Here is a 16,527-nt window from a genome sequence, read left to right on the forward strand (position 1 = left end):
AAAATTTGAATGAAAACAGTTAGCGACAAAATTGAAAATGGCACAACTAATTCGAGGGTCTCGAACAACAAATTTTGGTATAAGCCACGCTTTGGTACGTTAAGTCTAAGTCACTTTTTTAGCAAATTGATAAATTCGTGTCAAATTTGGAAAATGTCAAAAATTTGAATGAAAACAGTGAGTCACAAAATTTAAATTGGTACAACTAATTAACGACAAATTAGCGGCAAATTCCTTCATGCTCAGTTTTTCAAAAAAACGTTTTTTAGAGATGGTGTTTCGCTAAGTTGATATCAAGTTAGCGAAACAACACATTTCCTTATGAAATTATGGAGCTGTAAAATCGAAATTATCACAACTAATTAACGACTAATTAATAGCAAATTATGACATACTCAAATGTTCAAAAAGACCTTTATTAAGAGTTGTTGTTTCGCTAAGTTGATATCAAGTTAGCGAAACATCAAAAATATATATGAAAACAATGAACGACAAAATCAAAATTACCACAACTAATTAACGACTAAATAACGGCAAATTATGCACCAAGTCCCGTTTGGATCGGTGAATGTTGTTTCGCTAAGTTGACACTCATTAAAATGTCCGCTGTTGGCTTTGGAGACTTCAAAACTTTTCGTTTCGCTTCGGCAGTGTACTAGGCTTTACAGGGGTCACTTATAAGAATGATGAAGACAAACAATTATTTTTTATTTTGTACTTTTCATACTATGTTTCCACCTAAGCTAAATCCGAGATTTAGCTAAGTAGATTTAGAATAAATCTCGAGATTTATTTTAAATCTACTTCGCTAAATCCTAGATTTGGGTTCAGCTACCCTAAATCTAAGACTTTCATCTACTTTCAATCCGAGATTTAGAATAAAACTCGAGATATATGCTAAATCTACTTAGCTAAATCTCGGATTTAGGATAGGTGGAAACGTAGTATCAAAATGTTGCCTGTGTAGTTAAGCCTAGTATGCTGCTGGAGCGAAACGAAAAATTTCATACAAAATGTTCCCAAAGGAACATGGCTTTTATTAAACAATTAAAATAAGAATATGTTACATATTCTCATATTTAAATACAAAACTTTGCGTAAAAGTAGTAGTAGAAACTACAAAATAAACGCTTTTGATATTTTTAATGCGTAAAAGCAGTAGTAGAAACTACAAAATAAACGCTTTTGATATTTTTAATGCGACCAACAACTCCGATCTGCTAAGGGCCAGTTATACAAATATTTAATCCATGGATCAGCAACTTTTATTTTCTGAAATCGGAAGCATAGCTGAGTTTTAGCACTAGTTCAAGGTCCATTATGTAAAAATAGCCCTATTCATGCTTGAACCGAAGTTGACCCGCAGCTAATCCGCCGAAATCGGTGGGTTAAATTCCTGAACCAAGGCTGATCCACGTTTGTACAACTAGCATTAACTGTCAAATGTAAATTCGCAGTCCACAATAATACAAAACGCATTCCACAAGGCTACGAAAAATTATTCGGACGAATTTAACCGATGATATTTTTTTTCGTAAGAATTGCGTTGTCGACTTTGGAGACTTATAAATTTGTCGTTTCACTTTAGCTCCATACGAGGCTTAGCTAAATATGGGAACAAAAATCCTCCACCACCGGAGTATCCAATGTCATCGCACCATTAGTGCTTGTACTTGAAGGTCCTATGTTTCTTTCCTGAATACTCTTTGGTTGATACTCGCTTCTCATCTTTTCCATTTTGTTCGTTTCTTTTCGCCTAGTTCACTCTGTAGACTAGCAAGCTAGCTGTTCATCACGCGTATCGCGAATGTCATCGGCGGCGCAACGAAATAAAAAAAATTGTGAAAAAAAATAATTTAATGGAAGTCTAGTGCGAATTATAACAAAATACTCAATTAAATAAAACAAATATTATTTTACAACATATAAAAATCGCTTTTATTTCATTGTTGCCATTATATTTGATCGTGTATACTTCAAAGTCAGGTTTCACGTAAAAAATATCTCCGATACAAGAAAAAAAATCCATTTGCTTGATACGAAAAGGTTACACAACAACTAACACCTTTAAGCAATATACATTTTGTCATCATTTTTAATCTGCAAAATCCATCAATTAAACGTATTTAATCATGAAAATCTGGACATCAGAGCACACATTCAAGTAAGTTTATTTAAAAAAAAATAAAGTTCAAACAAAATCTCTTCTAAAAGTGCAATGAAATAAAATGTAATTTTTAAAAAAGTTTCTAGAAATGCTACATTATGTAGGTATGTCTATTTTCTTTTGTTTAATTATAATGCAATGCAATGCAGGTTTCTTTGTTACACACTTGTGATGTAAAAAAAATTGATTAATTGCAGAAACTACCATTTCCAAACATAGTTCATTGTTTGGGGAAATTTTCAATGCCATCTGCATCCACCACCACTTAATGGAGTGGCGCATTGCACAATAAATAATCATTCATAATTTTCAATTGTGAAGCTTTTCAGGAAACAATTTTCTTATTTTTTTTTTTTACCAACTAAAACTATTCTAAAGTGCTTATATGAAAATGTTTCTAGCTTAGGTCTAATTGGAGTATACGTAATTCAATTTAACCATGATCGTGAAATATAAACACACACAGACTGATAAGATTTTTTGAAAGATTCATAAAAGCACTTCAGTGGATTGAACTTTTCGGAGCACGTTTTACCGCGCACATAGCAACACAGCGGCTCTGTGTTGGTTCTTATTTTATTTCGTAGGTACTTTAAAAGAAGGTGGAAACTTGTTTGCTTTTAATTTATTTATATGTTTTTTTTTCGCTTTCCACTTTCGAACTTTGAACAATGACGCATGCGGGGATTTTTGAATAGTTTTCTAAATTTATAACAACTTGAAGCATGAAAATGCATCAGTTATTCTGGAATTAACATAGTCTAGCTGTATAGACAACTATGTGACGTATGTGTCAACATTTTATAAGGAAACAAATAATTACATAGGTGGCAATTATTCTTTATAATAGCAGTGTTTTGTTGATAAAATAATATTCCATCAAGTTAACGAGCTATTCATTTCAAAATTTTGGTATAAATTGCGACGTATTAAAATAAAAAAAAATAAAATAAAAACAAAACAAAATAAAAATATACTAAACGTGCAGACAAAATATATAAATGATTTTAAATGCGTAATAGTCAATCATCTTGTGTCTGATATGATTCGTTAAGTGGTATAAGCTACATTTGATAATATTTTTAAAAGATATCAATTTAATCAAACAAAAACAACAATTTAACAGATTTCTTGTTCAAGAATAAGAAGAGAAACATCTACATATCGACGGTGAAACTTCATAACCTCGGAAGTAGTTTTTGCTTGTGGTTTAAGAAATCGCAAAAAACCTCTTAAAACAACTAAAAAAAAATGAAAGAAATACAAAAAAAAGTTTAATAAATACTTCAAACCAACCATGTACCTACTTATTTGTTTATTTCAGTTTTTACTTGCGATATAGGTACTATATATCAAGTTATGCATTCGTACAAAAAAAAAAAGTTGAGATAACATTTTTCCATGACATTACGATGGTAGACAATGCCAAAAAAGTGGGTCCCGGAAGTCCGTCTGTCTGTCTGTCTGTCTGTATAAGGAGCTACAGCCTAAACGGATGGACCGATTGATGTCAAAATTGGTATGTAGCGTTATTTGGCGACTCTCCAGAGGGGTTTTTGGAATTAATTTTTTTGGACAAGAAATAACGGTACTTGTCATATACCGATTTTAGTAAAATTGAAATATCTCAAAAACGGCTCCAACGATTTTGTTTAAAAAATTCAAATGTTAGTTTTAAGCCAAGGTCTATCTTCCAATGAAAAAAAATTTTTTTTGAAAATCATTATTAACGGTACCTGCCATAGAACCGTTTTTTCAAATCCGATTATATCGGAAACCGCTTATTCGATTTCAACGAAACTTTTTGTGAAGAAGCACTTATATAATTTATATATAAGCCAAAATTTTGAAAAAAATAATTTTTGGATTTTTAAAAAAATTTTGAAAATTTTTTTTTGAAAAATCAAATTTTCGAAAACGGGACATTGAATTTTTTTGAAATTTTGTTTTTAGATGTTGATTAGTGATTTCTAAAGAATGGCATACCAATTTTATTTTAAAACTTTTTTTCCAAAAAGTTATTTATAAAAAACTAGTTTTTTAAAAAACGGCTCTAACGATTTTGAAAATTTTTTTTCTAAAAATGCATGTTAATATATCAATCAAAACTGCATACTTGTTTTGGAGGGCAATTTAATTTCAGATTTTATTTTATTTTTTTTTTAAAACGAATTTTATTTTTTTTTTCAAATTTAATATAAAAAGTCTTAAAAATTTAAACAACTTTAACTCTAAGAGCAAGTACGTGCGACCCCAGTCGTGCAATTTATTTTTAGTTGTTTTAAGAGCTTTTTTCGATTTCTAGAACAACAAGCAAGAACGACTTACGAGTTATGAAGTTTAACCGTCGATATGTGATTCCCAAATTGTGTTAAATTTTAACTTAACTAAATGTTTTTTTTTCTGGAAGCCTCTCCAGCTGATACTGTTAAATACACTGTAAGTGTGTTATTAATCCTGGGCACATCACATCACTGTGAAATATTTTCAAGTTTCTGGTTAAAACAGTTAAAGAAAATACTCCTAAGCGAGATATTTTGCAATATGAGAAAGTTAACGTCTCAACGTTTTCTTTAAAAACTTTAACTGGCCTCCATAGTGACGTTGATTATAGTACAGATATTAAAGAAAATTCGTGGTTTGACTCGAGCTGTGGAGAGGTTATCAATATAAAAGGCGTAAGGATCCGTTATAATAAAGCGAAATCCACTGAGGAAAACCGGACAAAGTTTAATCAAGCTAGAAAGACTAGAAATGCACATATGTAATGTAATACTTTATTTGGCTCTGATTATGCCATTTCATTTACATAATTAAATATTGTTAACATAATAATATGATACATGATACATTTCAAAATTACAATAACACATTGTTTTAATTTTTTTTAAATAATACAGTTTAAAATAAATAAGTATTAAAAGAATTTTATACAACACACTCTCGAATAAAGGACAATATATGTCTTTTGAACTCGTTTATTTTGATTGAAGTTTTAATTTCTTCGGTAGGTCATTGAAAGCTTAGTAACCATTGGTAATCTCTTCTACATCTAGAGTTCCAACACTCCTTTTCAATTACACAACTTTTGTTAGTTCTCTCGAAAAAAACTGACCATCTCGTCAGGCAATTAACTTTTCATGAAAGTGTCATGATTCCGCCTTCACTTGATGGAGTAAGTGGTTTTCTGGGACCCATATTTTTTCGTACTCGTGGAGTGGTACACGTTCTTAAAGATTTTAACATACACACCTCTTTTTTTTCATTTGAAATAGGTTAATGTTCACTTATGAGGCCATTTTTAATTAGCTTGCTTTAATAAATCCAAAAAACATGTCCTGACTAAACCCCTGGTCCTAGAAAGTTGGTTTATACATTTTTGAAAACCGTGTTTAATGAAGACAAGAACTTCATTAAACATTTTTATTTAAAGGCTATACCTATTTCAAATGAGTAGAAATTTAACCCTCTTGGGGCGCCATCTAGCGTCAAAATATAAATTTGCAAATATTGTGGGATTTTTTTTTATTATTTTGACATAGTTTTTCCATTTTTAGGAACTTAAATAACGAATGCCCTACTGAAAGCCACGAATGGATGAATTTTATCAATTTTTTTTTTTATAATTTTCTACAATAACCGACTCACTACTTTTCATTAAAAAAATTTTAAATTTGTTTTTCGATGCAAAATGTAAAAAAAAAATTAGATATGGTATACAAAAATGCCATTAGATGCCACATCACAAAAAAAGAGTAATTAGGAAGTTATTGGTACCAATATGTATTCGACTTAAAATAAATCTCTATTATTCAAAGTCTTTCGGTGCGAGATTCTTGAGCATCGATATTACCATTTTGTCTTCCGAATAAACTTTAACCCCTAATTTAAATGTTAAAATAATGCAACACCTTGTAAGCAGTATTATAAAGTTTCTTTCCGCTTAAAACAATTCACTGGGCATTCTGATACGCAAATTATGACGGAACTTTAAATAACACAACCTTGATTAATTTTTTTTTAACAGAATGTCATTCGCATTACACAGAGACGCATTAATTTTGTGTGAAATGTATGTTCTTTCTTCCCAATGTGTCTGTTGTGAGAAGCAACTACTTCCTGCCCTGTAGTCTAGATTCGCATTTACATTTTACAATGAGGAGTTAATTTACAATCTGCTTACTATAATTGGTATATTAATGTATTCATATGTTTGTGTCTGTATTTTTTATGTTTGTGTCTAATACCTCCAAAATTAGAGACGAACGGTAACGGGCATTCTTTATTATATAACATTATATTTCCAAAACAAAAATAAAAATAAATAAAAACAATCATTCTAAATTTAAATAGAAAAAGGCAACAAACTGTAGCGCGACAATGTTATTCTAAAATATATTTTAAGCATTTTTTGGCATCTAAATCTCTTTTCAAGAAAATCGACCGCTTAGAATTTTTTATTCATGTGATATTAAATTGTATTTTTGTATTTCTTCTGTGATTCTAGCCATCCCTGGGAGACAGTGACACAAGCGGCATGGCGCAAATATCCGAATCCTATGACCCCATCTATTATTGGCACAGATGTCGTTGATAGAAAAGTTGTAGATGGCGTGCTACACACTCACAGATTGGTGCAATCAAAATGGTGTTTCCCAAAATGGACACATGCGGTAAGTTAATGCTAATGCTGCATAATTATGTTTGTATTATGTATACTTCCCTCTTTTATTTTGAAATTTAAGTCTCGACAACGGAAGTAACCTTGAACTTGATAGAAAAAAAAGCATTTGGCACGAGTCCAACCGAATGAAAGGAAAATTTATTAAATATTGTTTTTGATTGTGGTTCTTGACAACTACACAAATAGATTATATTCATTACAAAAATTTGTTGCACAGTATAAGTGATTTTTAAATTGCCAGTAAAGTGTACATTAATTCGTTCCTGGTTTAGAACGGGTTATATTAACGATGACATACACGGGCAGCCAAATTTTGCTGAAAATGTGTTACCTACATCAATAAATTGTGGAGGAAACCTTGAGCATCGTTTGTTTGGTTTTTTCTTCTTCTTTATAATTAATAAAGCATGTGACTTGGCAACTCATTCGTGGATCAATATTCGACAACTTTTCGCATTGTTAAGAACAAATACAAGATTATTGTGTCTATTTAACAAAAAAACAAATGCAATTCGTGTGTTTATTTTGTCGTTGGAATTCATTTCAATGAAACTATGTTTTTAGTTTTAAACTATCATATTTACGGTTTTTTAACTTTATATATGTGTACATAGTTAAGTATTTTTGCGGGCTTACCACGATAATTACACTTTTTTTCTTCATATAAAATATGACCCGGCTCGACATTTCGAAAGGAAACCTATAACTATGTCCAACATCACAAGGATTTAATTTATTTTCTTGCAAATAAAGGTAATTTTACTGTGCTCTTTGACGCAGACGATTACCACTCAAAAATAGCTAGCCTTCTCAAACAAGTGAGTTATTATCCAACTGCAAAAGTGTTAAGAAAATTTAGACAAAAATTGGCAGAGTTCAAATATTAAATAACCAAAGCTAATATAACTTTTTGTCCCCAACCACCAAAATTATATGGTCTTCCGAAAATCCATAAAACGGATATTCCTTTAAAGCCAATTATCAGCCAAATCGGATCACCGTCTTATCTCATAGCAAAAAAAAAAAAAAAAAAAAAAGAGATAAGTGGACGATACTTTTTGTAAGCCTCCTTGTTCATTCTTTCAATAACTAGAGTGAAATCTACCCCTTTACTTGAAGAGAAACAACTTCAGACCATTACAGAACTGCCTCCATGCTTGACAGTGGGAACCATACAGTCGGGTAGCATCTATTGTTTAGTTCTCCCTTCTATGCCAAATACCTCGAACTTGGATTGATCGCTCCATAAGACTCTGTTGAAGTTTTCTTCCGTCCGAGAGGTGACATGCTTTCGGGCGTGCGTTGCCTCAAGATATTAATATAATTCAATGGCCATTTTCAACATTGAAAAAGAACGTTTGTCAAAATAGTTTTGTCACTCAGAACTTTGAATTTCTAAAACAAAAAAAAAACAAAAACAGGCTCAAAGGAAAATACCACCGTTAACTTCTCATCAGATCAAGAAATTTCATCTGTCATGCATTTACCATCGAAACTTGAGTGAAACTATTTTATTTTACACAACATTTTTCTTATATTGACTGTAATAGACTGAGTTATGTTGCGTCTTTTATTTAGTACAAAATTTATATTTGTAGTGTTTAAAATGATTTTTTATTGGTTCTCTTTTTAGTTAATTGGAACAGCTAAAGTATGCTTTGCCAGCGAAAAATCCACAGTTGATCCAAACAGAAAACAAATGATTTTAAAAACCATGAACCTTACATTCTGCCGACATATTTCCATAGATGAAGTCATCTATTATGTTCCCCATCCATCAGATCCATCCAAGACACTTTTGAAACAAGAAGCCCAAGTGAGTGTGCAAGGTGTGCCCCTCAGTCATTACATGGAAGATCTAGTAACATCCACAATAAGTATGAATGCAGGCAAAGGACGCCAAGGTCTGGAGTGGGTAATAGGACGCATCAACTCTGAGGTAATTTACAACAAAATATTGGAAAAAAACAGGAAAATTAACATTTATTTTATTTTTAGGTCAAAGGTATTGCTGAGAGTGCTGCTAAAAGTACAGATGATCTTCTGATGACAACAAAAAAATCTTTTGATGAAATGGCTGAAAACGCGCGAAAAAGCATGGACGAACTTGCTGCTCAAGCAGCCAAATTCCATATCTAACGAAATTAAGCCTAAATTATATAACAAATCTTTACAATCCGGTTGCTATTTTTCGTCAGTAGCAAATCGCTTGTTTGATTTTGTTGTTCCTTGCTTCTTCAGTTTGAGAAGAGAGAGCTTGAACGTGATGACGAAAAATCCAAACATTTAAAAGGCAGAGTGCATGGTTCTTGTATGGACAACAGACAGAGGCAGACAGATAAAGGTTGTGAGGAAGAAATAAATAACAGTCATATTAAAAAAAAATTAAAACTTCATCATTAAGAATGTTGAATTCTTCGACGGCGGTTCAGTTCTCGAAGAAAACACGAGTTTAAAAGACACACGAAAATGAGCTTGGTTCTCATCAAGTAGTTGTAATAGGTACAAATTAAATGAGGAAAAGACACCAGCCAAACTTTTACGCGCATTCAGTAAAATACATAAAAAGCCATATTTTTACGAACGTTGATTAAATAAGTATTTTTTACCGATTGAGTAGAATTAAATAAAATCTTATTGAAATTGGAATCCATAAGCCTTAGTAATGGTGCATATGAATTCTTGGACATCTGCGCTGGCTGCGTTTATCCAAATTATATGAAATAATAATCTCTAGAAATCAATTAATTCACCGTGTTCCTAGCTTGTTCTTAATACTAATCCTTCCTCCTAACAATACTGTTTTAAATTATGTATTTGATCTGTGATCATTGCACATCTAAAACATTGTTTCTTCTTTTTTTCTTACCTTCTGTTCTAGTTCAAGTATGTAGTTGATATTGTATTTATTTTAATTTTACAAAAGAATAATGATGTTAAGGTGTAGTGATTATGCTACCATTAAATATAAACAAAACAATATGGATCAAATCAAATTTATTGTGCAAATCGTCGCTCAAAATTCTTGTTCATTTTGGGCTATGTACTATTTTTTGTTAAAATGAACAATGAAAAAGATTTAAAATTTAAAATAAACAAAAAATAAACCTAAGTTCGAAAAGAATTCTTTTTGTATTAGTTAATTTCTCCATCAATTTATTCTTAGAAAGTTCTTACTCAATACATTTTATTTTTGCGTGCGCCTGTTCCGACAGAAAGAAAAAATATCATTGTCGCATTGACCGAAAAGTATTTTTATTGGGAAGAGTTTCTAACATAAATCTCATTTTTTATTTTTCAGAAAAATCAAAATCGTTATTTTTTATTGGATTTTGAGTTTTCACCGGTTTTCAGGGGCTAATTTTTTCGATTTCATTTAACTTGAGTTAATTTGCATGTGAAGAACAGATCTCCGTACATGTTTTTTAAAAAGAGAAAATTAATTTTATCCCGCAGCTGAGTTTTTGGCCCACTTAAAAAATCCAATATCCAATCGGATAAGGATTATCTCAGACCGACCAAAAATCTTTTTTTTAGTAATCATCTACTAAACATGTATAAACTATAAATTAAATCGATTTTTTACCCCGCTGTAAGAAAATGGGCATTTTATCTTTGTCCAAACAAAAAAACCGGGCATTTAGAGTTTATCCAAAAAGTTGGAAATTTCAAATTGTGTTTCTGTGCATGAAATTAGTTTTTTTTTCGCTAGTTTAAAGATATTAAAAAAGTTGGCAAAAAAAACATTCATAATAACGGTCGTAACTATATTTTAAATTCATTGATAGATAATGTAAAAAAAAAAGTTTGTTCTCTTCCTAACCTGAGGCAAACCAAACAAATATATAGTTTTTTTTTAACAAAAATTGTATTCGAAAATAGAGTCATTGTATATTAATATATCCAATCGAAAAAGTTGGCTCATTTAACATTTTCGTAAAACTTTGTTGGAATGTTCTCTTGAACTGTAAGGAAGTAAATGGTTGAGTTAAGTTGAGTCGCGTCGCGTCGCGTCGCGTCGCTTACACACTACCCGTATTCAAGCTTTTTGCTTTTATAGTTTTGCCTCTATCAATTAAATCTTTTCGTTTGAAACGGCATTTTAAAGCTCAAAAGAAGTTGTTTTTGACTAAAGTCTAATACCTATGAAGTCCGTGCTAAATTTTAACTTCGTTTTTAGTTCTTACTAAAATTGTGACACATAATTAGGACGCACAAATCGTCTGAAATTCTTAAGTAAATCTTTGCTCGGATATATTTTGGAGAGAATGTTGTATGGGAGCTAAAAATTAGCTCCATTTGCATAGTAGATTTAAAATTATCCCTGAATTAAAAAAAATTAAAATACTGATTTTTTGTGGTTTTATTGAATCGATAAACTTGGCTATTATGTTTACATAGCTAATACTTACCAAATATTAAAATGTACACACCCATTTTGTAATAAAATTAAACCGAAATTAACTCCTTATACAAACATTTTGAGATAAAAGATTTGAGTTTTTGAAAAAAAAAACCATTATTTATGCTATGATTTCACTCAGCCCTATCGTGAGTTTCACGTTGAATCTTTTCCAGCCGGAATATTTTTGTTCGCCCAAAATCTAAAAAGCTATAATGAGTTTCACCCGAAGGAAATTTGCATTTTCCGGTAAACTAGTTTTTTGTGCGGCACCAAAATTAAATTTTTTTTGTTTTGCTTTCTGTAACATGAAAACGATTGTGTTTGACGATTATTGGTATATAGCTAAATAGATATCGTTTTGATATAATTTTAAAAAAAATATTAACCGTTTTTGTGAATTTATTAATTTAAGGAAACTGGTTATGGAAATGAGCACAAATAAAATTGTCTAGAATAAAAAAGTCTATTAACGATGAAAAAACAATTAAAAATAAAAATGATTGCAATATTATGTATATTACTTTATTTTCATCTCAACCTTCCTCCCAAACATATTTTCTACTCTAAATTTTTTGGGCAGACACCCTTTTAGTTTTCTCTTCAAAAGCCCAATTAGTACTTCATTAAGCAGACGAAACGATATTATTAGAGTTACTGAAAGCCAGGGCGTAGATACCACTAGGCAGCCAGTAAGCCCCGGTTATCAGGGCGATAAACGTTTTACGCAATTGGGGCCATGTGTTTTATTAATGTCTTGTGTTGTATCAGCATATGGACTTCGTTTTCAACGCTACAGTGTTTCTAGTCCCATAGCTTTATCTTTGGATAAGTATATATGTAAATTTTTTTGTACGTGAATACGTATGTAGGTTTGTTCACTGTGAACTCATAACTGTAAACCAAAATTTGTGGCGGGACTTTGGTCCGCAAATATCTCCCTCCAAATGAACCTTAAAAAAAAGTATTTGGGTGCAAATAACTTAGCAGTCAGCACCCAGACCTCCAAGGAACTTTAGGTTTTCAGCTATGAATAGAGCTTAAAAAAGATTTTTCTTTTGTTTTCTCACTTGATTAGTAAAAAAAAACTTGTCTTGTCCCTGGGCCCCGTTAGCTCAAGTTACGTCTCTGCTGAAAGTAAATGAATCGTTGACGATAATCGTTTTGCTGATAATCCTTTTCAAAATTACATAATGACCCCTCAATGAAATAATCTAGTACAGCTACAGGTAAGAATTTCGTTTTGGAAGCTTCGTACCATAGAGGTAAAATGAGTTAAATAGCTAATCAGACTATTGTAAGTTTCACGTGGAATGTTTTCCGCCCGGAATATTTTTTTTCACCCGGAATTTAAAAAGCTATCACGAGTTTCACACGAAGGGAATTTACAATTCCGCTAAACTAGCGTCTTGTTTGGCACCAAAATTTTAGTGAGAGAAGAGCTGTCGACTACCTCGCAAATTACCTGAAAAAAAAAGTTGAAAATACAAGGAGATGTCCGAACGTGAACAACTTTTCGCCCGGAACTCACAATAGAGGAAAAGTGAAATTCAATTTTTCCGGGTGGAATTATGTTCACGTGAAACTCACAATAGGGCTGAATACTCACCAAAAGATATCCTATAAAAGATTTGTCGTTTAAACTCTGATGATTCGGGAAAAAATATCGACGCGACACTTATAAATCACTGTACATATGTGTATACTCTTCACGCTTGATTCATTTGAGCGTAAAGAAAAAAAAACCATCATGTATCACGCTCGTACTTATTGAATTTCGACAAGAGTTAATCCGCAAGAGTCATCGTTATTTAGCTGAGGTGAGATTCTGAATACGGTAAACGAAAAAGCGTTATCGCATGAGCGAACGATTAACTTAAAACAAACCGAAAGAATTGGCTCCCTTTTGTTGCATACCTATTTTCTTTCGTTTATGAAAATGAGTGATGCATTTTTCGTTTTCTAAAGAATCTGCTCCTGGCTTTCACTAGGGGCATTCACGTAAACGCGGAAAACCCATAGAAACTGTTGAATTTTCTATCGGTAGAAATGAGCTGTCAAAATTTGTATGGGAAAAATATTCTGCAAATCATAGAATTTTATCTCATAAATTTGAAGCAGAAACCGTAGAAAAAAATCTGATAAACTTTGGGTGTGTTCAATCACCTATTGGATAGGCTATCTGGGTTACCCGAATCTGGAATAATCTTTTTGAACGCGATTTATGTCTTATTATTCAGATAACCACAAATAAAATATGTTAATATTGAAAAAAAGAATATTATTTTATCTGAGCAAATAACATTTTTTTTTATTGTTGCATAGTACCTTTTTGCAAAATTAGCTTGACTTTATTTTTTTAATTGAACAAATTTTATAAGTTCAATTTGACTTTTAACAAATAGCTGTTTGTTTCCCTTGTTTACGCAATTATTTTCTGCTGGGGTGTTCATTTAAACCTTTTGCGGAATTTTCTATTTTTCTGCAAAGTAGAAAATTATCTCGTTACGTGAATACCCTTACTATTAAAATTTTTAAAAGAAAATCACGTTACCAAAACTATTCAAACTTTTACCTCTTCTTCAAAATTTCAACAAACGTAAACATTCCAATAAATGGAATTCATCAAAGTAACATAAAAAAAAAAAAACAAAATAACTGAGTATTATTTATATTTCAAATTTTTATTAAAATTTACAACGATTATGGATTTATATAACACATATCTTTGTTTTTTTTTTTTTGCAAAACACTCTTGAATCATTTTAATTGAACACCCTACTCTTTGTCTAATCTTTCGTGAGAATAAGAATGTTTAAGGCAATGTTCAGCTAAGGTTTTCAAGTTGTCCTCGCTATGATATCGTTTGTCTTCGCCACCCACTGTCGTTGTCTTCCTTCTTCGAGGTGGCATATTACGTTCAGCTTGCGAATAGCTAATTAATTGATTTGACGACGTCCTAGCTTTCACCAAGTCTTCGCTCCGATTTATCGCATGCAAACTTCTAATTTCACTAATTTCTCTATCTGGATCTGAGTCTAAATCAACTTTACCCATATTAATCAATCCACAAAATAGTTTCAAAAAATTGTGTATAATCTCCGTGCGAGATTCATACGGAAACTCAAACACATCATAATTCAACTGAGCAATATTATAGCTCAGCAAGTAAATCCCATACAGAATCTGTTTCGATGGAATTGATGGCTTCGTTTGCTGTGGAAACCGAAGAGGTCTATCCAGAATGATTGCCGTTATTTCAACAAAATGAGACACAAAACCCAACGTCACAGAAAGTGCCGCCGGCGTCATCAGTTTAGAATGATCTGTAGTCAGTGGATTACTGCTAAGATAGTTTTTGTCCGGAAAAGGTAAATTGCAAACGGTAAAGCATCCAGATGAGTTCTCATTGATTGGATAGATGTGCTTAAGTTCGCAACCCAAAAGACCCAAGCGCTTGTTGATCATCTGCTCGAGATCTTTTTTAGTCTTAACACCACTAAGTATCACTTTCATTTGCTTATACAATAAAGATTTGTCATCGGCCAATCGAGAGTAATTCTCTCGCATTGCATCAGACTGATCCTTGGTAAGTTGTTTTTTATTTCTTAAAACGTTTATCAGTTCTTTGTTTCTTTCAATAGCCGTTTTGTGCTCCTTCTCCAGAAGATTGCACTTAAATCGCAGTTGCTCAATTTTAATTTTTAATTCCTTACATTCTATCATTTCTTCAGGTTTTATTTCGTTCATATCAGAGAACAAATAATCAATATTGCTTCGATTCTTCGACACAAAGCTCTTGGGTCTGAGATTGTGATTGATGATTTGCTCGGTGATGTCGTGCAAATCTTCTTTTAGACGTTTACAACTTCGCTGTATTTGTTGAATTCGAAGTAGTTTGTCTAGACTGTAGCTTTGGCGAGTGGATCTTTTCAAGCGTCTAGCTGAAATGCATCGTATTCCACATAAATCCAAAGACGAATCAAAGTATTTTAATCTAGAATTTGAATCGTTTTGGAGCTGAATCATCTCACGGCTTCCAGTGCCTTCAGATAGCTCTCGCAAATCGGAGTTATGTATTTTGACCATGTTCGGATCATGGTCGTGAGCATTTTCATATAGATAATCGTTATTGTCAAGCAAAAAGCTTGAAAAATGCTCTGGCGAAGAGAAACAGTTTTCGTTGAGCTGAAAAATGAGTGTGTTGGAGAAGTGTTTGGCATCGAAGCCACTGCCAGTTAAAACAAGTCCTGAGAACCAAACACGCCAAACGAAAATAGTTTTATCATCTTGGGAATGTTTGCGTTCCCAAACGCGAACGCAAACTGTTCTTGAATTGGACTTGAATATGTGGGGACAATTTATATTGTCCCACAATATTGCTTCACTATTTCCATAGTGTTGGATGTCAGCGCTTTTATAGAATGCGGGACAGTGTAGATTATGGTGAAGAGTGAAATATAGTTTGCATTTATCGGGGCATATGATGTTTAGGCCAATAATTCTAATTAGATGCCGCAGTCGCAATTGTTGGGAAGCCAAGGGCATCCATTCATCGTTTCTAGGTGGTGAGTCCATAATGGACGTGATTTGATGGATGAATTTCGAATAAAATCCAAACTCATTTAAAAAATATAAATATTTCGAAGAATATTGCACTTTTAGAAGAAAAAATTAAATTAAACTTTGTCACTTTGTGTTTTTATTTTCGTTGTTTTTTTTTACTTATCTGTTTTATGTCAGAAATGCTGTCAAAATAATATATAGGGCGAATTTATAGATTGACGTTTGATTAATTTCCCAAGCGAAAGGGATATTTTATATTTTGTGTAAAAAGAACTTTATGCAGCAAACAGAATTGGAGGGCGAACGGCGGATTGCAACACAATTGGGCTTTTCAGTCAAACGTCAGTGTCGAAGAAAAAAAAAAAACAGAAAAAAAAACTTTTGACATTTCAATTCTGAGGAAAAGAGTGGCGTATGTTTTCCTCAGTATGCGTTTGTTTTCCTCAGAATTGATTTGATTTGATTGGTTTTTTTTTCTTGTACTTCTTTAATAAACAGTTATAGCCTGGTACGCTGCTCACGCTAAATTTTAGCTGAGATAAAATTGTCATACAAGTTATCGATAATTTGTATGGGATCCATTTTAGCTCGGCTAAAAATTTTCGATAATTTGTATGGGAGCTAAAATTTAGCGCGAGCAACGTACCAGGCTTATGATAGAAAGGAAAAAGACAAAGACAAATTGCTTAAAAGCCCAATAGATGTGTT

General features: G+C 32.0%; 2 protein-coding genes across 2 annotated transcripts; one reads left to right on the forward strand and one right to left on the reverse strand.

The window, feature by feature from the left end:
- Positions 1-1,751: 1,751 nt before the first annotated feature.
- LOC129920903 (protein slowmo) lies at positions 1,752-9,419 on the forward strand. The gene is made up of 4 exons (XM_056002396.1): positions 1,752-2,164; positions 6,675-6,840; positions 8,485-8,790; positions 8,850-9,419. Exons 1-4 carry the CDS (start codon positions 2,133-2,135, stop codon positions 8,988-8,990), a joined length of 645 nt encoding a protein of 214 aa, XP_055858371.1. The 5' UTR covers positions 1,752-2,132; the 3' UTR covers positions 8,991-9,419.
- Positions 9,420-13,916: 4,497 nt separating this feature from the next.
- On the reverse strand, positions 13,917-15,995 carry LOC129920902 (UV radiation resistance-associated gene protein). Its single transcript, XM_056002395.1, has one exon. It carries the CDS (start codon positions 15,829-15,831, stop codon positions 14,032-14,034), a length of 1,800 nt encoding a protein of 599 aa, XP_055858370.1. The 5' UTR covers positions 15,832-15,995; the 3' UTR covers positions 13,917-14,031.
- Between the last annotated feature and the right edge of the window lie 532 nt (positions 15,996-16,527).

Source organism: Episyrphus balteatus, chromosome 1, assembly GCF_945859705.1.
Source record: "Episyrphus balteatus chromosome 1, idEpiBalt1.1, whole genome shotgun sequence".
In the NCBI taxonomy this organism is placed as follows: Eukaryota; Metazoa; Arthropoda; class Insecta; order Diptera; family Syrphidae; genus Episyrphus; species Episyrphus balteatus.